The sequence below is a fragment of the Carcharhinus amblyrhynchos genome, chromosome 9 (genome assembly GCF_965287045.1).
Source record: "Carcharhinus amblyrhynchos chromosome 9, sCarAmb.v2.hapA, whole genome shotgun sequence".
Taxonomy (NCBI): Eukaryota; Metazoa; Chordata; class Chondrichthyes; order Carcharhiniformes; family Carcharhinidae; genus Carcharhinus; species Carcharhinus amblyrhynchos.
The window spans coordinates 25,070,610-25,094,316 of record NC_137332.1 but is presented as its reverse complement, the minus strand read 5'-3'; the positions used below and the strand labels follow the sequence as shown (position 1 = coordinate 25,094,316).

The 23,707-nt window shown below is 43.2% G+C and overlaps 1 protein-coding gene across 3 annotated transcripts in view; it reads right to left on the bottom strand.

The window, feature by feature from the left end:
• The window catches only part of st3gal3a (ST3 beta-galactoside alpha-2,3-sialyltransferase 3a), a 523,437-nt gene that overhangs the window by 136,668 nt on the left and 363,062 nt on the right, over positions 1-23,707 (bottom strand). For all 3 annotated transcript variants that reach the window (XM_080195328.1, XM_080195327.1, XM_080195329.1), the window contains one exon: positions 16,268-16,454. In XM_080195328.1, coding sequence (XP_080051454.1) covers positions 16,268-16,454 — 187 coding nt within the window. The remainder of the gene's footprint in view (positions 1-16,267; positions 16,455-23,707) is intronic.

Below are 23,707 nucleotides of genomic sequence, written 5' to 3'. Positions count from 1 at the left end.
TGGCGGGGTATGAAGAAATAGAGAATTCCGGCCCTGATTATTTTCACCAATTTAGAGGCTGTGGGCATGATTTTCCTGGCTCACTGCACTACTTGGGATGGTATTGTTTGGGTTTGTCAATGCCCCACCTCCCCCGACCAGGAAAAGTTCACACCAGCTGGGATTAAAGCTGGTCCCCATCAACAAGGAACAGGTGAGATCACCCTACTAGTGGGGACACAGCCCACTGAGCCCCCTCCTGAATGGTTGGAGGTGGGGGTTCCCTTTGGGTACTGCCAGCCTGTCACTGCTAGCCTGGCACCCTGGCGCTCCCCACCGGACATTCTGTACTGTCCACTGTCAAAGGGGTAGAGCCTGAGGGGGTGGGAGGGCAGGGCTGATTGGTGGTGGTGGTCAGGAACCCGCTCCACACTCTGCATTAGGGATTGTTTGGGATGGGGTTGTGAGGGAGGAGGGTGATTGGGCTGGCCATGGGTGATCAGAGAGCTTAATTTTTTTGGAAAAATACACGGTCCCAGAAACATTTCAATTTGAACTAATAATAACAAAGCTGTACTATAGGAAAACCTGAAACCACAAATACAGTTTGTATACAAATCATCCATGGTGGGGTCAACTTTCTAAATAGTTTAATATTACCTCCAGTCCCACCGAAACACCATTCAAATTCTTTTAAAATTTATTTATTATTGTCACAAGTAGGTTTACATTAACACTGCAATTAAGTTACTGTGAAAATCCCTTAGTTGCCACACTTCAATGTTTGTTCGGGTACACTGAGGGAGAATTTAGCATGGCCAGTGCACCTAACCAGCTTTCGCACTGTGGGGGGAAACCAGGGCAGCCAGAGGAAACCCATGTAGACATGGGGAGAACATGCAGACTCTGCACAGACAGTGACCCAAGCCGGGAACTGAACCCGGGTCCCTGGCGCTGCGAGACAGCAGTGCTAACCACTGTGCCACCATGCTGCCCATATTTGGTGCGAGAGACAACTGCTGTTCAGTAGAAATCATCTGAAACAAACAAGTAAGAAAATGGAATTCTGAGTATTTATGGAGTGGTTTATTAATTAATAAATTGAGATGTACCGTGGACTCAGAAAAATCAGCTCTGGTTTATTTGCAAGTTAGATGGCAAGTGCAAGCCTTATAAAGTGTATTCTTTTCCTGCAATATCCGCACCTGAATTGCATTCTCTTCTCCACTGGTGATCATGGGCTTTCAGTAAACCATTTCCCCCAGGGAATGATGATATCCTTCATAGTTTAGAATTATTTTCCAACTGAAACCAACCAGTTTTATCTACAGAAAGGATCAAGCATGCCAAAAACGTTAATTCTTACTGGAAGTCAGATGGTAGAGTTTATATGAATTATCTGTAAAGTCATGTTTACATCCTGTAATGGATTCAATTTATCAACTTCAAATTACCCATTTTGGTCATCCAAAGGTTGGTTATTCGAGTTCTGGAGATACTCCATACACACAATATTTACCCACTTTTTCCCTCATTAAGATTTGTTCCATTTTTGCACGCTTTTACTTTGTATGCACAAACTATATACATTATTATATATCACACACACACACACACACACACACACACACACACACACACACACACACACACACACACACACACACACACACACGTGTCGGTTCTGTCTTATAGTCCAAGGCTTGGAACAATGTTGGAAAATGTTACAGTTCAGCAGGGAATCTCTCTGACTTTAGGATTGGAGCATGGTAGAAGACTTACTGTGCATCTAACTTGCACTATACCTAACCTGAAGTAGCAAACAGGACAAGTAGAAAAACACTTACTTTATACAACTTAAATGGCACAAAAGCCTCACTGAAGGAAAAAATGGTACAATATCTTTTTTTTCCCTAGAGTCTCCTTTTAGGTTTCAGAATATATAAATACAAAAGCACATTGTACCTTGTTTGAGTTTTCCCTAAGGATTTCATCTGTATCATTAAAGGAAGGAGTCTTTCTGAGGGCAGAGACACTGCGCTACATTCACTGAAATACCAAATAACTCACTCTGATAGCAGGAGCAGAGAGTTTATTTCACAAGTTTAAAAGACTAGTGGCAGCTTGCGAGTTTTTTTCAACCCGTGTACTGCAATTATATCCATTTTGTCAGATAATGGGCAGTGCTGACTCAAGTGGGATTTAAAAATTGAGGCATCATGACATAAGTATTCAGAAAACAGTCAATTTTTGCTTTGTTTTCAGGTGTGCCAAGAGAACATGAGTGAGACCTGAGAGATAGGCAAAAAAAGACTTCAAACAACAGCTTATCACATCTCTCAGAAATACCTCAAAATGCTTCGATTAATCACTTTGAAGCGCACTAATTTTTAATGTCGCCACTTCCCTGAGACACCTGATCATATTTTTTCTTTTATCGTTTGCTTTTTCAAAGTATTCATCCTACTCGCACAATTCCTTGGTGCAACTCTCCATAATCTTTCATTCTGTGAAGTAGATACGCTAGAGTGATGTCTCCCCAAGGGAATATATTTGGAACACATCCACTTCTTACCATTATTGTCTGTTTTCAAACAGATTGCGAGCAGCCTTTGTCCCCCCAGCCCCCCTCTCAGTTTACACCAAGTTTTTGCTAAAAGGCAACTGACTCGGCAAAGATGGGACAAAATACAACACAAAATTATTTTAAACAGCTTATGAACAGAAAATAATGTTTAGAAGTCACAAGTCTGCAAATCCTATGTTTGTGTTTGGCATTTCATTAAATGCTTCCAAGTTGCACCATGCATTAAACAGACATGGAAACACAAATGTTTGAGTCTTTGTACCTGGGGCATATCTCAAGAGTAAACAGTTATTTTTGGGCCACCCTCAGGAGACTAAGTAAAGTTCACAAAAGGGCAATTTTCAAACGGTCTGTGGATGTAATAGGCTTATTGGTCTGACTTGTCTTTTCTCATCCCATATGTCCATGGATTACACTCTTAACTAAAACATACAAATCTAATTAGTAGCTCTTCAAGAGTTTTAGACCAGTACAACAAATTTAAAGGAAAAGATTGTCAGAGACAGTTAATATAACATGCTGTCACATTTAAATAATTATTAAAAAGAATCTAACTATTCAATTAGGTTAAAAAACATTTTAACTTGCAACTAAATAGCCTTCCACTCTTTCAGGTCTCAATTATCAAAGAGTTGTTCAGCTAACATCGACTAGAAACAGTAGTGATTACCACCCCGCCAGACCTGGATGCTGATCAAGAGGCATCTAAAATGGGAAAACTGAATAACAGCTGGATGCGCAGAGTAAACATGCAGTACTAAATTTTCCTGACTCATACGCTCCTTTAATTGATATCCTTTCCAGTTCTGGATGCCAATCAATCAGCACTTTATTCAACTGAGCTGCTTAGTGACAGTCCCATTATAGATGTCAGGAGAGCAGCTTTCGATGAGGAGATTTGAAAAAAGTGGTCCTCTCGAGTGGTTGTAAAAACAAAACATCAAATATCCTTCATTGTGTTTTCGCATTTTTGACTTCTGCACTTATAAATTTTGATTTGTGCCCATCAAATTAAAGGATGATACAACAGATATTTATCATTTTAGACATTCAAGGTCAGTATTGAGAATTTCAAAGTCAGGATTATCAGAGGCAGATGCAGAATATTCAACTCCTTCTTTGCTTCAAAAATATATTTCCTCTTTAGAAAACACTGCAACAGAAACTCCTTTTTGAGCGCGATTGCTAACTTAACACCAAGTTCTGAGTAATATTGTCCTGTTTGTCTACAGCCACTGGAAGCTGGGTTGAATCTGCGCAAGCTCACCTGTATCATCTAATCCTACATCAGAGAGACGATGTCACTTGCTAATTCCATTAAGGTGGTGAGGAATCTACTAATATGCACTTTGATTTGATTTATTATTGTCACACTTATTGACATGCAGTGAAAAGTATCGTTTCTTGCGCACTATTGAGGCAAATCATACCATTCATAAAGTACACAGGGGAAAAGGAAAGGCTAGGGTTCAAAATATAGTGATGCAGTTACAGGTAGGGTGAAAAGAAAGATCAGCTCAATATTAGAAAGGATCATTCAAACGTCTGATGACAGCAGGGAAGAAGCTGTTCTTGAGTCTGTTGTTACACGTTTTCAGACTTTTGTATCTTTTTCCCGGCAGAAGAACATAAGAACATAAGAAATAGGAGCAGGAGTAGGCCATCTAGTCCTTCGAGCCTGCCCCGCCATTCAATAAGATCATGGCTGATCTGTCGCTGCTCAGTTCCACATTCCCGCCCTCTCCCCATAACCCTTAATCCCCTCTCTTATCAAAAACCCATCAACCCGCGTCTTAAAAATATTTAGCGAGGCAGCCTCCACCACTTCAATGGGCAGAGAATTCCAGAGATTCACCACCCTTTGAGTGAAGAAGTTCCTCCTCAACTCCGTTCTAAACCGCCCCCCCTTTATCTTGAGGCTATGCCCCCTAGTCCTACTATCCTTTCTGAGCGGGAAGAGTCTCTCCACCTCTATCCTATCCATCCCATTCATCATCTTATACGTCTCAATGAGATCTCCCCTCATTCTTCTAAACTCTAACGAGTACAAGCCTAATCTATTCAGCCTCTCCTCATAGCTCAACCCCCTCAACTCCGGCATCAGAAGAGAGAATGTCCGTGGGTGCATGGAGTCCTTGATTATGTTGATTGCTTTCTCAAGGCAGCAGAGTCAATGGACGGCAGGCTGGTTTGCATTTGTTCAAATACAGTGGTTGCTTTTTGAAGTAACAATGTTGCAGAAATCCTCAAAATTATTCATTTTATAAAATCTTTCTTATTTGTACACTTTAAATGAGAAAGATTTTCAACAAAACTGATCGAGTCCGAGAATATAAAATAGGCAGCATTCAAAGAAGACCAAGAATCAGATTGTTCTTGAATCAGGGTATTTGATCTAATTTCAAACACAAGCTCACATTAGTTTCCGCTGAAGGGGATAAGATGATAACCCGAATGAGGTTCAAAAAGGTGACTCACCACCACCTTCACAAGGGCAATTAGGGATAGGCAACAAATGCTGGCCTTGCCAGTGGCACCAAGATGCTACAAAATGTTTTTTTTAAAAAACATGTGAATCAACTTTGCATTTATATAAAGTCAACCAAAGAAACACTGTACTTTCCAAGTTTTCTCACTGAACTTTGAAATGTCAGTGGGAAGAGAAAATTTAAAGCCCATCATCCTAGAGGAGGTTCAATCCTGTGACCCAGGCTAATCTAGCTCAGCACTTAATCCACTTAAAGCAAAAAAAAAGTCGAAGCTAGCATTGGAAGCTGTAATACCGGCACAGGGGTTCTAAAGTATGGTTGCGCTGGTGTTTCCTTGGTTGGACGAGGATAGTTAAATATACAATGGGCATAAATTTGAATTGGGCATCAGGGAACAATTGGCAATAGCAAATCAGGAGCATGTTTGATGTGAATGGAGATGAAAATAGGCAAAATGCAAAATAGGCTGCCAATTCATTATCACTCATTTTGTGCCACTACCCGAGGTAGTTGATACCTCACAGTATAAGCATTTCCTTTGTTTGCTGACATATTGTGCAATTTGAAACAGCCATGGATGTAGAGAATTAGGATTACTGAGCATATTGTTGTGAAAGGCTTCCCATGTCTAGCACAATTTGGATGAGATGAACTAAGGACACACTATACCAATTGGCCAGCTCAGTATTATACACAGCTTTGACGGTGAGGTTAGGAGACACAAAGTGACTGCTATCAAACAGTTTAGAAGGCGAATCTTTTAAACTATTTGCTACTGCCAATATCAGAAGTTTCCCCTAAAGCAATTTCATTATACTTTTCACTGAAATTCTAAACGTTTTGAGTATTTAATCTCTTACAGTTGAAGAAGTTCAAACATATGATGAGAGGGGAGCAAATGCTCCAATTATAAGTTAGAAAAAATAGCAACACGTAGATTCAGAAAAGTAATTAATAACAAACGATAAAAAGATACGGTTTACAACAGTCCAATTATACAGGATTATCGCCCACGGTAAATAGAATTCAGGCTAGCAAATACAACTAGGTTTTCCATTATAGATTTACAGTGATCAAAAAAAGATGTGTTGGAACTTTCCAAAAAATTTCTAAGGGTCATAATAACAAGAAAATGGGAGTCCTCCATGCTCAAATGTGCCAGGGAAGTTGGATTCAGAACATTCCGGTGCCATTTCGCAGGGCTCCCTGATCTGCCAATGAACCGGGAGACCTCCTCCCACCTACCCCTCTCCCCACAGACATCAGAGTCCCCTGCCTCATCGCAGCATTGCTACCTCCCACACCAACAGGGATCCCTGGGCCCTCCCAATGAGTGCCCTACTGAATCCCTGACATGTCCCTCCAACACGTTCCCCTCTGTGGCCTATCCCTGCAAGACCATCCCATGCATAGGCACCATCATTATGTATAGCCCCCCCCCCATCACAACCTCACCCTCACTTGGGCCCACCTCCACTGGCATACTTGCAGTGTCTAATCGGACACTACCAGGATGCCATGTGGGCACTGCCAGGGTACCAGGTGGGTACTGCCCAGCCATGTCCCTGACCATTTCAATGGCCTCTGATCCTCCTGGCATGGCCATGCTGCCTGGTCTCTGTTACTGCAGAGCAGTAGTGATTCTCATGCTGGTGAGGTTGGAAGCATCTGGGAGGGGGGAAACAGCTGTGCTGGACTCCCTAATTATGTGGAGATCCAAGCAATCCTATGTTCATGAAATTCACACCCTTTCTGGACGTGAAGCCATTCTAGCCAGTAAAACAGCATCGGGAAGTTAGCAACCTGATTCGTACCTGACACAAATCAGATTTTTGTCCTCTCAAGCTATCTTCCTGGCATTTCACGCTGATCGATGGGCACAGCGAGCTGATAAGATCGCGCCCGTTGTTCTTAATGAAGTCATAGTTCCTCAAATGGACTGGAAACCCAACTGGGATTGAGAGAAGTTTTTAAAAAAAAAATCATGTTGGGAGAATTAACATTTTGAAAATAATTTTTATAACTACTTGGCTTCTTGCAAGTATATTTTGGCACTGGTGTGTCTGGTGAACGCAATTCAATATCACTGCGCACTTATGTCAACTACAATGGGGAAGGAAAGTCACACAACCCAGAATAGTTCATCGCTAAGTATCCAGCATCCAGTGAACACATAAGAAATAGGAGCAGGAGTAGGCCATCTAGCCCTTCGAGCCTGCCCCGCCATTCAATAAGATCATGGCTGATCTGAAGTGGTTCAGTTCCACTTTCCCACTTTCTCCCCATAACCCTTAATTCCCTTGTCTGTCAAAAACCTATCTACCTGTGACTTAAATATATTTAGCAAGGTCGCCTCCACCACTTCAACGGGCAGAGAATTCCAGAGATTCACCACCCTTTGAGTGAAGAAGTTCTTCCTTAACTCCATTCTAAACTGCCCACCCCCTTATCTTGAGGCTGTGCCCTCTAGTCCTGCTGTCCTTTCTGAGCAGAAAGAATCTCTCTACCTCTACCCTATCCATCCCTTTCATTATGTTATACATCTCTATAAGATCCCCCCTCATCCTTCTAAACTCCAACGAGTACAGACCCAGTCTATTTAGTCTCTCTTCATAGTCCAACCCCCTCATCTCCGGTATCAGCCTAGTGAACCTCCTCTGCACTCCCTCTAAGGCCAAAGTATCCTTGCGCAAGTGTGGCGACCAAAACTGCACACAGTAATCCAGCTGCGGCCTCACCTGTGCCCTGTACAGTTGCAGCAAGACCTCCCTGTTTTTATATTCTATCCCCCTCGCTATAAAGGCCAGCATCCCATTCGCCTTCTTGATCACTTGCTGCACCTGCAGACTGGGTTTTTGCGACTCATGCACAAGGACCCCCAGGTCCCTCTGCACCGTAGCATGCTGCAGCTTTTCTCCCTTTAAATAGTAATCCCTCCTATTATTCCTGCCAAAGTGGATAACCTCATACTTGCTAACATTGTACTCCATCTGCCAGGTCCTCGCCCACTCGCTCAGCCTATCCAGATCTCTCTGCAGACTTTCCACACCCTCTGCACAATTTGCTTTTCCACTCATCTTTGTGTCATCAGCAAATTTCGTCATCTTACACTCAGCCCCCTCCTCCAGATCATCTATATAAATGGTAAATAGCTGTGGCCCCAGCACCGATCCCTGCGGCACTCCACTAGTTACCAAACGCCAATCAGAATAGCACCCATTGATACCAACTCTCTGCCTCCTATTAGACAACCAATCCTCTATCCACGCTAACACCTTACCCCCAACTCCATGCCCCCTAACCTTCTGAAGCAACCTTTTGTGTGGCAACTTATCAAACGCCTTTTGAAAATCGAGAAACACCACATCCACCGGTTCCCCTCTGTCTACCGCACTAGTCACTTCCTCATAGAATTCCAATAAAGTTGTCAAACACGACTTCCCCTTAACAAATCTGTGCTGCGTCTGCTCTATCAAACAATTCTTTTCTAGGTGCCTCGTTACTTCTTCTTTGATGACAGATTCAAGCATTTTTCCAACAACAGACGTTAAATTAACCAGCCTATAATTCCTTGCCTTTTGCCTACTACCTTTTTTAAACAGCGGCGTAACATTAGCCGTTTTCCAATCTTCCGGCACTCCCCCGGAATCCAGCGAAGTTTGTTAAATCTCCCAGAATTTGACTCAAGTAATTGCAGCTTGATCACCTGAGCGAATCGTATTAAAACAACGCCTGGCAACGTCAATTCCGAGTGAGATTATATTGACGGACAATAGGGACAGCAACAAAAATAATGGAGAAATCTCACATATATGTGTCTTCTTCAGTCTAACTCTTAGTTACTTACCCCTATTAGACAATTGAAGTGCTTTGACACAGTCTACATCTGGAATTTTACGACCTCACTTGGGCGAGGGTCATAAAATCCTGTCCAAGGCCAGTGGAAAATTCCAAAAAATTCTGTATATAATTTGTGACACGTATTCAGAAAAACAATTTCTAAATTTGTAGATGACAGCAAATTGGGGGCAATAGTCCAAAATGAGGAGGACTGCAATAAATTACAGAAGATCATAAATAAAGAATGTGCAATAATTGGCAAATAGGTTCAAAACAGATAAACATGAGTTCAACTTAGATAAAAGCAAATTACTGCAGATGCTGGAATCTGAAATAAAAACAGAAAATGCTCTATTCTCTCTCCAGAGAGGCTATCGGCCCTGCTGAGATTTTCCAGCATTTTCTGTTTTGTTGTTGTAAATGTGAGTGAGTTAGTAGCAAGAATAGGGAGGTCACTTATTATTTAGATGGTGCATGAGAAGAACATAGGCTTTTTAAAGTACAAATGCATAATTCATTGAAAGTTGCACCACAGGTAAGCAAGGCCAGAGAAAAACCAACAACGCTAGAGGGGTCAGTGTTTGTACAAAGCGTGCAGGAAGGTTTTTTGTCTCAGTATGTAGACAGGCCAACTAGAGGTGAGGCTATATTGGATTTGGTGCTGGGAAATGAGCCAGACCAGGTGCTAGACTTGGAAGTTGGTGTGCATTTTGGTGATAGTGACCACAATTCGGTTACGTTCACCTTAGTGATGGGAAGAGATAGGCATGAACCTCGGGTCAGCAATTTTAGCTGGGGTAAGGGCGATTATGAGGCTATCAGGAGTGAATTAGGACGCATGGATTGGATTAGGGGATTACAGGGACTGGGAACGTCTGAAATGTGGAGTTTTTTCAAGGAGCAGCTACTGCGAGTCCTTGATAGGTATGTCCCTGTCAGGCATGGTGGATTTGGTAGATCTAGGGAACCGTGGTGCACTAAAAGAGTTGAGTCAATGGTTAAAAAGAAAAAGGAGGCTTATGTTCGGATGAGATTGGAGGGCTCAGTAAGTGCACTAGAAAGCTTTAGATTGGCTAGGAGGGAGTTGAAGAGTGAGTTGAGAAGGGCTAAAAGAGGACATGAGAAGACTTTGGCTGATAGGATTAAGGAGAATCCTAAGGCGTTCTATAAGTATGTCAAGAACAGAAGGTTGGTCAGGGCAAGATTAGGGCCAGTTACAGACAGCAGGGGGAAGTTGTGTGTGGAACCGGAGGAGATTGGAGAAGTATTGAACCAATATTTCTCTTCGGTGTTCACGCAGGGGGACATGAATATAGCTGAGGAGGACATTGGGTTGCAGGGGTGTAAAATAGACAGTATTACGGTTGATAAAGAGGATGTGCTGGAAATTCTTGAGGGGCTGAAAATAGATAAGTCCCCTGGTCCGGATGGGATCTACCCTAGGATTCTCTGGGAGGCTAGAGAGGTGATTGCAGAGCCTCTGGCTCAGATCTTCAGGTCGTCATTGGTCTCTGGTGTAGTCCCGGAGGATTGGAGGATAGCGAATGTTGTCCCATTGTTTAAGAAGGGGAACAGAGACTTTGCCGGGAATTATAGACCGGTGAGTCTTACTTCTGTTGTGGGCAAGGTTTTAGAAAAAATTATTAGGGATAGGATTTATAGTTATTTGGAGTGTAATGAATTGATTAGAAATAGTCAGCATGGTTTTGTAGCAGGTAGGTCGTGCCTTACTAACCTTATTGAGTTTTTTGAGAAGGTGACCAAAGAGGTGGATAGGGGTAAGGCAGTTGACGTGGTATACATGGATTTTAGTAAGGCGTTCGATAAGGTTCACCATGGGAGGCTTCTGCAGAAAATGCAGATGTATGGGATTGTGGGTAATCTAGGAAGTTGGATCAGGAATTGGCTATCAGATAGGAGACAGAGGGTGGTGGTGGATGGTAAATATTCATCATGGAGTGCAGTTACGAGTGGTGTGCCTCAGGGATCTGTTTTGGGGCCACTGTTGTTTGTAATTTTTATTAATGATCTGGATGAGGGTATAGTTGGGTGGATTAGTAAATTTGCTGATGACACCAAAGTTGGAGGTGTGGTAGATTGTGAGGAAGGGTGTCATAGTCTGCAGGGAGACTTAGATAGGTTGCAGAGCTGGGCCGAGAGGTGGCGGATGGAATTTAATGCGGAGAAGTGTGAGGTAATTCACTTTGGTAGGAGCAACAGATGTGTCGAGTATAGGGCTAACGGGAGGGCTTTGAATAGTGTGGATGAACAGAGGGATCTAGGTGTGTGTGTACATAGATCCCTGAAAGTTGGGAATCAAGTAGATAAGGTTGTCAAGAAGGCGTACGGTGTCTTGGCGTTTATTGGTAGGGGGATTGAATTTAGGAGTCGCAGTGTAATGTTGCAACTGTACACTACTCTAGTGCGGCCGCACTTGGAGTACTGTGTGCAGTTCTGGTCCCCGCATTACAAGAAGGATGTGGAGGCGTTGGAGAGGGTGCAGAGGAGGTTTACTAGGATGTTGCCTGGTATGGTGGGGAGGTCCTATGAGGAGAGACTGAGGGATCTAGGGTTGTTTTCGTTGGAAAGAAGGCGGCTAAGAGGGGATCTTATTGAAACATATAAGATGATTAGAGGTTTAGATAGGGTGGATAGTGATAGCCTTTTTCCTCGGATGGAGAAAGCTAGCACGAGGGGGCATGGCTTTAAATTAAGGGGGGGTAGCTACAGGACGGATGTCAGGGGTAGGTTCTTTACCCAGCGGGTGGTGAGGGATTGGAATGCCCTGCCTGCTGCAGTTGTAAATGCGTCTAGTTTGGGGGCGTTTAAGAGATCTCTGGATAGGTTTATGGACGAAAAGGGATTGGTATAGGCTAGTGGGTCATTGTTTTTGTAACTGGTCGGCGCAACATCGTGGGCCGAAGGGCCTGTTCTGCGCTGTAATGTTCTATGTTCTATGTTCTATGTAACAAACAAGCATCTGGTTTTATTTCTGCATCGTTGGAATTGAATATTGGGAAATTTGTGAGAACACTATTTTGCACCTTCATTAGACCACAGAGTGCTTGTGCAATTCTGGTTGCCATATTATAAAAAGGCTATAAAAGCACTGGAGAGGGTAGGAAGACGGTTTATAAAGATGACCAGAAATGTGTTGGCATACATTTCGTGAAAGAATTAGGTGACTGGATCCCTTTTCTATTTTGATTTTAGTGAGGTTGAGTAATTTTAGTTTTAGCCCTAGAAGCTGTTTTTCCTAGATCTTGAGAAATTCACAGCTAACAGAAAAGGAGAATCAATTTTCCAATATTGCTTATGCGCCAGGAAGAGCAGGAGTTCTTTCATCTGATCCACTAAGTCTTCCTCCTTCTCCCTTTCCTACTTCTACCCTCAGTGACTCCCCTGCCCACGACCTCCATGAACTCAGCCTTCTCAAACTGTTGCTCACCTGGGTCTTTCAAGACCCATCCTCACCCACCACTGCCCCATCCATCATTCTCTCATCTTCCACCTCCCTCAACCTTTCAAATTTATTCCCCGATTCTTCCACTGTCCTCCTCCCCCTCATTGACCCTCAACTCCTACTGGCTGTTCTGACTTTATCCACGTCCCACTCGATGCCACAACATCCCAAATCTTCTGATATCCCTCCAAACTTCCCAATCCATGGCAGTCAGTCTCTCATTCAGGTTGGCTGATCGTGGCTGCGGTCTTGAAATTGAGAAAAGCAATGTTTCACTCAGGTCCTGCTGTTAAGTCCTTTCCAAAAGCAAAACCACATCCTCCTTGATAAAGATCAGGGCATTATGCCTGGTGCTGTAGAAGGAGGTCACTCTATCAGGCTGGGTCAAACTGTCAGTGTCAAACAGAATGGGCAAAGTTAAGGTATTTGTCAGCATTAAAAGCTCACAGGTAATGTTTGACTCAATGCTCATAATCCACACAAATTGTGCCCTGCAGAAAAGGAAAATTGTTATAACTCAATGATTTTCAAATGTAGGCAACCTAACATTTGAGCATGAATCAGAAGGGAAAAGTTGGGAAATTTACGAAAAAAGTATGCCAAATCCTTTATGATTTTCCATTGACTTCTTACTATTTGTTCAGCGCAGTGCTTCAAAAATATACTAGGGCCGTCTTTCTATAGCTAGGTTTTGACATTAATCTAAAGCTTACAATAGAAGTGTACATTACATGCCTGTCACTTTCAGTAAGGTACAGGTTTAACCTTTCACTGGAACTTTACTGATCGTCAGATTACCTGCACTAATGTGCTAATGACAGATGAGGAGGGAACATGAACTCCACAAATACTGGCTCCCACTTTCAGCAATAACTGAATGGAACAGAGTTGGTCGGTACTTGATCAAGTTCCACCATTCTTTGAGCTCACAGTCTCACAGAAAACATACAAAATTTTACTATTATCAAATACCTACACATAGGCTTGTACTGGAAAATTCATCAGCTCATAACTGACATAACTGACAGAAATCCTGATATAATGTGGAGATGCTAGTGTTGGACTAGGGTAAACACAGTAAGAAGTCTCACAACATCAGGTTAAAGTCCAACAGGTTTATTTGGTAGCACAGGCACAAGCTTTCAGAGCACTTTTGGATAAATCCTGACACCCATGGATTTTTAAAAAATCATTCCTGTGATGTGGGTGCCGCAGACGAGGCTGGAATGTATTGCTCATCCTTGTTGCTAAGGTGGTGATTGGCCTCTTTCTTGAACCATGGCAATCTTTACATTGAAAAGAAGGAAAAACAGTAAAAATGGGAAAGTAAGAATACTGGTCCAAATTGGTCTTGCATACCTTAAAATGGAACTCAAGTAAAAAACTGGGAAATAAGAATAGTAATCCAAACTGTTTTTACACAAGTTGGTTCCTTCAAGTTACAATGCATAGATGGCCATTCAAAAAATTTAAAGAAGCTAGACACTTAAATAAATTGATTACACACTCCAACACAAAAAATTAGAGGGTGTTGTTTATACCAAATCACAAAACTGGGAAGTACATGGGATAGGGAATTCACAACAGAGTTTTCCAAGGTTTTAAGTATGCCATTGGTCCGATGGGAACAGCAAAATAAAAAATTCAACTTACATTCATTGATGCAAAATACAGAAAACATAGACACAATTCCTCTAGTTGCATGTCGTAAATAAGCAAGACCTGAACAATATCCAGATTTGGGCTAACAAATGGCAACTAACATTCACACCACACAAGTGCCTGGCAATGACCATCTCCATCAAGATAGAAGCTAACCATCAGTCCTTGACTTCCAATGACACTGCCACAACTAAATCCTCCACCATCAGTATCCTCAGAGTTACCAATGACCAGAAACTGAACTGGACTACCTAAATAAACACTGTGAGCGCAAGTCAGAGGCTAGGAATCCTGCAGTGAGTAACTCACCTCCTGACTCCCCAAAGCCTGTCCACCACTTACATGGCACAAGCCAAGAATGTGATGGAATATTCTCCACTTGGCCTGGATGAGTCCAGCTCCATCAACACTCAAGAATCTTGACACTATTCAAGACAAAGTAGCCCACTTGACTATCGCCCATCCACAAATATTCACTTCCTCCTCCACTGAAACAGACTGGCAGCAATGTATACCATCTATAAGATGCATTGCAGGAATTCAATAAGGCTCCTCAGATGGCACCTCCCAAACCCACAACTGAAATCATCTAGAAGGGCAAGACACATAGGAACACCATCATCTGGAAGTTCCCCGCCAAGTCACCCACCATCTTTACTTGGAAATATATTGCCGTTCCTTCATTATTGCTCAGTCAAAATCCTGGACTTCCTTCCCCACCAGCACGGTGAGTGTACCTACACCACATGGACTGCAGTGGCCCAAGAAGGCCACCTCTCAAGGGTAATTAGAGATGGGCAACAAATCCTGGTCTAACCAATGATGCCCACATCCCAAGAATGAATACAAAAAAAAACAAAATTGGCTGAATTCTGCTGAGTGCATAAAAGGGCAGGAATGCAGCACAATGAATGCCTTCCATTATTTTGTATGCCAAGATTAAATAGCATAGGGAGATTTTGCACCCTCGCACGCCAAGATTAAACAGCAGAGGGTATTTAAGGCTAAACAATTTAATCCAAATATTTTATATTGTAAGTGACAAGATAAAAAAAATCACCAAAAGCGTAAGATCTTTGATAGCCATTGGGGCGAATCTTCCTGTTCTGCCCGCCACAGGAATTGTAGTGGGTGAGGGGCAAAAGATGGAAGGGTATGTTCACTTCAGGAGGGATTTTTCGATTTCGGGAAGAGCGCAGCCGGAAAATCCCGCCCATTGTGTTAGATCTCGCTACTGAATTTACAAACCACAGTAATAGGGCTGTAATAAAAAATGAATTAAATAAAGCTGCTACATTTTCATGATCGTGTTGGCATTTTTCATTCTCTTGATCTATAAATGCAACTGTTGATAGTTACCAATGTGAGGCAGACAGTTCTCTTTATAATTGCAAAGAAAGGATAAATGAGTACCACTGAGAAATCTCAACACATTTCATTACAAAGATAGCATGGGTACTGGTAAGTCATACTGATACTTTTCACTGATCCATACTTTCTCCTCACATTTTGTATCTCATAAAACATCCGCTAACCCAAGAGTGGCATGCCAGCTGAAAGGATGAAAGTGCTAATACTATTGGCTGAATTGCCTCCTTTGGCATTGTAACAATTCTGCGCTTCTCTATGTGTTCAACTATTAACTAAGCTTTCAGCTCATTTTAGAAAAGCTTTCTTTAGTATGTTCTAATTCATTGCTAATATAACCAGGATTCTGAAAAAAATCCTAAATTCTCCAAATGCTATTGTAGATTAAATGCAGAGGAAGTGATTTAGTCACTAATAAGCCTTGTACACAGTTAGTATTGGGCAAATTGTGTACATACAATTAGTACTGAACAATTTGCTCAACACTATTAGACTATTATCACTCATATTATTATTGCCTGCTATACTTTCTGACTGAGGGTTGATGCTTATTGATTCCACTACTGATTAACTGTGGCTCCAGCTGTCAATCCCAGTGAAGATTACTGCTTACTGAAGTCTAGTTCCTGACTGTGGTCTTTCGAAGATGTATATATCCACATTAAGTCAACAGGGAATAATAAAACAAAACTATTTCCTAATGTACTTGTTATTCAATGAATCATTTTTAATATTTCACTCCAAAGGAAGAATTGAACTTGAAGATTTATTACACTGGATATCTAGTACGCCAGTATCACTGAACAAACAGATATAAAGTGCTGTGTCTTTACAGTTCCAATGAAAATGTCACCACTGTGCAGGAAGGAGAATTCTTACCACTTTTTCTTTGTAAACAATGTATTTCAACCATTTGAAATCTTGAGGTTTGAATCCAGCAAACACAAACAGTGAGTCCTTCTCGTAACGCGCTGGCTTCTGTATGGCACCTTCTGGATATGTGATCCGAAGAGTTGTCTTTGCACCAACATCTTTTTCAAAACCTTTCACAGGCGCTTCATTCAATCTGCAGAAATTAATGAGAATTCAATAATTTAAAGGAAGGCAGTGGTGTAGTGGTAATGTCACTACACAATACCTAGAGGCCCAGGCTAATGCTGGGGGGGCACGGGTTCAAATCCCGCCACGGCTGACCACAATTAATAAATCTGGAATTGAAAATTACTTTCTGTAATGGTGACCACGAAACCACTATTGACGGTTGTAAAAATTCATCTGGTTCACATAAATCCATTAGAAAAGGAATTCTGCCATCCTTTCCTGGTCTGGTATGTGACTTCACACCCACAACAATGTGGTTGACTCTGAAATGCTTGAGCAAACCACTCAGCACATCAAGCCTCTACAAAGTCTAAAAGGAATGAAACCAGACAAGCCTTGGCACTGCAAACAACAATCACACACCCAGCCATGTTGACCCTGCAAAGTCTCACTTACTGACATCTGGGGCTTGTGTCAAAATTGGGTGAATGTCCCACAGTCTGATTGAATGATACCTTACAGACAACGTCCCAGACACCACTATCACCAATCTTTAGGTATATCCCGTGTCATTGTCAGGGCAGACACACTAGAGGTGGTAACACAGCGGTATGTACTCAGGAGGGAGTTGTCGTGGGAGTCTTCAAACATTAACTCGTTTGTTAAATGTTAAATTGATAGCAAGAACTGACGTAGGATCAGAAAGCATAGAATCTCTGTGGGTAGAGTTGAGGGATCACAAAGGTCAGAAGGCCCTGATGGGAGTTATGCACAGGCCCCCAAGCAGTAGTTAGGATGTAGGGCAGAAAATAAATCAGGAGATAGAAAAGGCACATAAAAAAGGCAATATTACAATAATCATTGGGGACTTCATATGCAGGAGCACTGGGAAAATCATGTAAGTGGTGGATCCCAAGAAAAGGGATTTGTGGAATGTCTAAGAGATGATTTTTTTGGAGCAGCTTATGACAGAGCCTACTGTGGAACAAGTAATTCTGGATCTGGTGATGTGTAATGAGGCAGACTTGATTAGGGAACTTAAGATGAAGGAATCCTTAAGGAGCAGTAACCACAATATTATAGAATTTACCCTGCTGTTTGAGAGGGGGAAGCTGGAATTAGGTATAAAGATATTACAATTAAACAAAGGTAATTATAAAGACATAAGGGAGGAGCAGGCCAGAGGAGGAATGGAGGCATAAACTATTTTCTAAATGGGAAAATGCTTAGGAAATCAGAAACAAAGAGACTTGGGAGTCATTGTTCAAGATTCCCTTTAGGTTAACATGCAGGTTGAGTCAGCAGTTAGGAAGGCAAATGCAAAGTTAGCATTAATGTCAAGAGAGCTAGAATACAAGGGCAGGGATATACTTCTGAGGCTGTATAAAGCTCTGGTCAGACCCCAGTTGGAGTACTGTGAGCAGTTTTCACACCATATTTAAGGAAGGATGAGATGGCCTTGGAAACATTCCAGAGGAGGTTCACCAGAATGATCCCTGGAATGAAGAGCTTGTCGTATGAGGAATGGTTGAGGACACTGGGTCCATACTTGTTGGAGTTCAGAAGGATGAGGGGGGGATCTTATGGAAACTTACAGGATACTGCAAGGCCTGGATAGAGTGGACATGGAGAGGATGTTTCCACTAGTAGGGCCACATGGCCTCCTCCGCTCTTATCTTCTATGTTTCTATGTTTCTAATGTTCATTTCTCTGGTTCTTTACAGGTTTGCTGCTGGTGATTACTAAATTGGATCACTAACAGGAGAAATACACCACATCCTACTTTAAAAATAATTCAAAACATTGTATCGAGCCTTGAATACAGCAACACGCCCCGTGGAGGAACGTGGGCGAGAAATGTTCTGCACTGAGCCGTACAAGGTGCCTCTCTCGTAGAATCTCTACAGTTCAGAGAGAGGCCATTCAGCCATCGAGTTTGCACTGATCACAATCCCACCCAGGCCCTATCCCCGTAACCCCGTGGATTTACCCTAGCTAGTCCCTCCTGACATTAAAGGGCAATTTAGCATGGCCAATCCCCTAACCGGCACATCTTTGGACATTTGGGAGCAACTTAGCATGGTCAATCCACCTATCTGCGCATCATTGGGTGCTCAGGGGCAACTTAGCATGGCCAATCCAACTAATCTGCACATCTTTGGACACTAAAGGGCAATCTAGCATGGCCAATCCTCCTGACCTGCATACCTTTGGACAGTAGGGGACAGTTTGGCATGGCCAATCCACCTAACCTGCACATCTTTGGACACTAAAGAGCAATTTAGCATGGCCAATTCACCTAACCTGCACATCTTTGGACACTAAGGAGCAATTTAGCATGGCCAATCCCCCTAACCTGCACATCTTTGGACATTAAGGAGCAATTTAGCATGGCCAATTCACCTAACCCACACATCTCTGGACACCTGGGGGTAATTTAGCCTGGCCAATCCCCCTAACCTGCACATCTTTGGACTGTGATAGGAAACCGGAGGATCCGGAGGAAATCCACACAGACATGGGGGAAGAACATGCAGACTCCACACATACAGTGACCCAAGCCAGGAATTGAACCCGGGTCCCTGGGGCTGTGAGGCAGCAGTGCTAACCACTGTGCCACTGTGCTGCCCTCTCTCTCTTTGACCAGATTGTGATTGGGTGCCCTAATGTCAGCTGGAGGAATCCTTTTTGCCTTGGCTTTGTCCGATTTGACTTTTTATTTGTGAAACAGTTCCTCTTCCCCAGTGCAACGCCCCTCCTCCCCCCTCGCCCCACCCACATTCCCTCCGTAGTGACAGAGAGAGTTTCTCTTTCTCACATTTCTTGAACTGTGATTACTACTCTGACCTTTGGGATATACAGTTGGTAATGGCCACCATCTCCGGGGAGATGGGGTGGGAAAAGGCCAGCAACTAATAGGGAGGCAGATTATTGTTTGAATGGGTGTAAATCGAGAGAGACTCAGCGAGACCTTGGTGTCCTCGTGCATCAGTTGGTGAAAGTAAGCATGCAAGTACAGCAGGCAGTAACAAGGCAAGTTGGCCTTCAGGGAATAGGGATGTTTTATTGCAGTTGTATTTAGATTTCCAAAAAGCCTTTGACAAGATGCCGCATAGGAGACCGTTAAATAAGTTAAGTGTCCATGCTGTAAAGGTAAAGATCCTGGCATGGATAGAAGATTGGCTGACTGGCAGAAGGCAGAGAATGGGGATAAAGGGGTCTTTCTCAGGATGGTAGCCGGTGATTAGTGGTGTGCCTCAGAGGTCAGTGCTGGGACCACAACTCATGTTACAGCTGTACAAAACTCTGGTGCGGCTGCACTTGGGAGTATTGCGTACAGTTCTGGTCGCTGCATTATAGGAAGGCTGTGGAAGCATTGGAAAGGGTGCAGAGGAGATTTACCAGGATGTTGCCTGGTATGGTGGGAAGGTCTTATGAGGCGGAGGGACTTGAGGCTGTTTTCATTACAGAGAAGAAGGTTAAGAGGAGATTTAATAGAGGCATATAAGATGATCAGAGGATTAGATAGGATGGACAGTGAGATCTTTTTCCTCAGATGGAGATGGCTAGCACGAGGGGACGTAGCTTTAAATTGAGGGGTGATAGATATAGGGCAGATGTCAGAGGTACAACAGAGAACATAGAACATTACAGCGCAGTACAGACCCTTCGGCCCTCGATGTTGCGCCAACCAGTGGAACCAATCTAATGATCCTCTAACCTAAACTATTCCAATGTTATCCATATGCCTATCCACTGACCATTGAACGCCCTTAAAGTTGGCGAGTTCACAACTACTGCAGGAAGGGCATTCCACGCCCTTACTACCCACTGAGTAAAGAACCTATCTCTGACATCTGTCCTATAGTTACCATCCCTTAATTTAAAGCTATGTCCCCAGTAGGTTCTTTACTGACAGTGTAGTAAGGGCATGGAATGCCCTGCCTGCAACTGTAGTGGACTCGCTAACATTAAGGGCATTTAAATGGTCACTGGATAAACATATGGATGATATTGGAATACTGTAGGTTAGATGGGCTTTAGATTGGTTTCACAAGCCGGAGCAAAATTGAGGGCCGAAGGGCCTGTACTGCGCTGTAATGTTCTATGTTCTCATTTGTGCTTACAGACAGATAGGGAGAGAATAAAAGTGTTTCTCGCTTCTATATTTTTGTAAACATCAGGGAATCAGTTGAGAGCCCTCCTCCATGAATATAGTACCAAGGGTGTACCTTTTCTTTATTCGCTCTCAGGGATGTGGGTGTCACTGGCACGACCAGCATTTATTCTTATTCATTATTCATTTATCAGTGTCACAAGCAAGCTTACATTAACACTGCAACGAAGTTACAGTGAAAATCCCCTAGTCGCCACACTCTGGCGCCTGTTTGGGCACACTAAGGGAGAATTTACTATGAGCAAAGTACCAAACCAGTGCGTCTTTTGGACTGTGGCAGGAAACCGAAGCACCCGGAGGAAACCCAGGGCAGACACGGCGAGAACATGCAGTCTCTGCACAGACAGTAACCCAAGCCAGGAATCTAACCTGGTCCCTGCCGCTGTGAGGCAGTAGTGCTAACCACTGTGGTTATACACCGTGCTGACCCTTAATTTACTGACCATCCCTAATTGCCCTTGAACTGAGTGGTTTGCTAGGCCATTTCAGAGGGGGCATTGAAGAGTCAAGCGCATTGCGGTGGGTCTGGGGTCACACGTATGCCAGACAAGGTAAATATGGCAGATTTCCAGATATACAACAATTGACAATGGTATCATGGTCATCAGACTTTTAATTCTGGATTTTTAATGAATTCAAATTTCACTAGTTGCTGTGGTGGAATTCGAATTCAGGTCCCTAGAGTGTTTCCCCGAGCCTCTGGATTATTAGTTAAGTGATAAAACATCATGTACAGCATTCCTGATGATAGATAGACCAGCAGTTCAAGAAGACAGCTTACCACAACATTATCAAGGCCATTTTGGGATCAGTGACAAATGCTGGTCTTGTCAGGAGATGCTCATGTCCCATGTAATGAAAAACAAAATACTCCCCATAGATGGAGAAACTAGAACATGGGCCACCATCACAGAAACATTTAGGACGAAGATGAGGGGAATTTTTTTCACACAAAAGAGTAGAAATCATTGGAATTTTCTATACCAGAGAACTTTTGATGTTCAGTTGAACATATTCAAGACAGAAGTCATTAGATCTTTTGAAATTAAGGTAATTAAGGGATACAGAGATGATGTTAGAAGGTAGAAAGTTATCCATGATCTTAGAGAATAGTGTAGTGGCCAGGTGATCTACTCATGCTTGTATTTACATAGAACATAGAACACTACAGCACAAACAGGCCCTTCGGCCCACAAGTTGTGCCGATCACATCTATACCTACTAAGCCATAGACCTATCTATAACCCCCAATCCCATTAGATCCCATATACTCATCCAGAAGTCTTTTAGAAGGCCCCAGCGAGTTCGCCTCCACCACCACCGACGGCAGCCGATTCCATTCACTCACCACCCTCTGAGTGAAAAACTTACCCCTAACATCTTGGGGGAAAGGCAAATTGTGCGGAGGGTGTGGCGAGTCTGCAGAAGGATCTAGATAGGCTGGGCGAATGGGCCAGGAAATGGCAAATGGAATTTAATGTTGGCAAGTGTGAGGTGGTCCACTTTGATAGGAAGAATGGTAGGAAGGACTATTACTTACGTGGCGAAAAACTGCAGCAGGCGACGGTGCAGAGGGACGTCGGGGTCCTTGTGCATGAGTCGCAAAAACCCAGCTTGCAGGTGCAGCAGGTGGTCAGGAAGGCAAATGGGATGCTGGCCTTCATAGCGAGGGGGATTGAATATAAAAGTAGGGAGGTCTTGCTGCAGCTGTATAGGGCATTGGTGAGGCCGCAGCTGGAGTACTGTGTGCAGTTTTGGGCGCCGCACCTGTGCAAGGATATTTTGGCCCTGGAGGGAGTGCAGAGGAGGTTTACTAGGCTGATACCGGAGTTGAGGGGGTTGAGCTATGAGGAGAGGCTGAATAAACTAGGCTTGTACTCGCTAGAGTTTAGAAGAATGAGGGGAGATCTCATTGAGACGTATAAGATGATGAATGGGATGGATAGGATAGAGGTGGAGAGACTCTTCCAGCTCAAAAAAGACAGTAGGACTAGGGGGCACAGCCTCAAGATAAAGGGGAGGCGGTTTAGAACGGAGTTGAGGAGGAACTTCTTCACTCAAAGGGTGGTGAATCTCTGGAATTCTCTGCCCGTTGAAGTGGTGGAGGCTGCCTCGCTAAATATTTTTAAGAAGCGGGTTGATGGGTTTTTGATAAGAGAGGGGATTAAGGGTTATGGGGAGAGGGCGGGAAAGTGGAACTGAGCCACAACAGATCAGCCATGATCTTATTGAATGGCGGGGCAGGCTCGAAGGGCTAGATGGCCTACTCCTGCTCCTATTTCTTATGTTCTTATGTTCTTATCTCTGTACTTGCTTCCCAGCACCTTAAATCCGTGTCCTCTCGTAGCGACCATTTCAGCCCGGGGAAATAGCCTCTGAGAATCCACCCTATCTATTCCTCTCAACATCTTATAAACCTCTATCAGGTCGCCTCTCAACCTTCGTCTCTCCAGGGAGGAGTCCCAGCTCCCTCAACCTATCTTCATAAGGCATGCCTCCCAATCCAGGCAACATCCTTGTAAATCTCCTCTGCACCCTTTCAATAGCTTCCATGTCCTTCCTATAGTGAGGCAACCAGAACTGCGCACAGTACTCCAAGTGGGGTCTGACAAGGGTCTTATAAAGTTGCAGCATTACCTCCCGACTCCTAAACTCAATCTCTCGATTAATGAAGGCCAGTACACCATACGCCTTCCTGACCACATCCTCCACCTGCGAGGCCAATTTAAGAGTCCTATGGACCCGGACCCCAAGATCCTTCTGCTCTTCAACGCAGCTAAGACTCCTACCCTTGATATTGTATTCCTTCATCCCATTTCTTGTGCGTTTATAACATAAAGGCCAACGTGCAACAAACATTCCATATCAACAGAGAAAGCATAGAGAAAGTGGGGAGGGGAATGGCAGTTTTGATGAAAATTAAAGTTTCCATTAATACTAAAACTTTTATCAAAACAGACCATTGTTACAAAGTGCTGAGAAAGTGTGCAGTCAATTCTATTCCCACTGTTCCATTTTGGTTAGAAACTTGGGGAAGTGTGGAAGTGCATTATTTAATAGATGCATATTCACATACACAGGTCTGCTCAACGTTTTCAAAA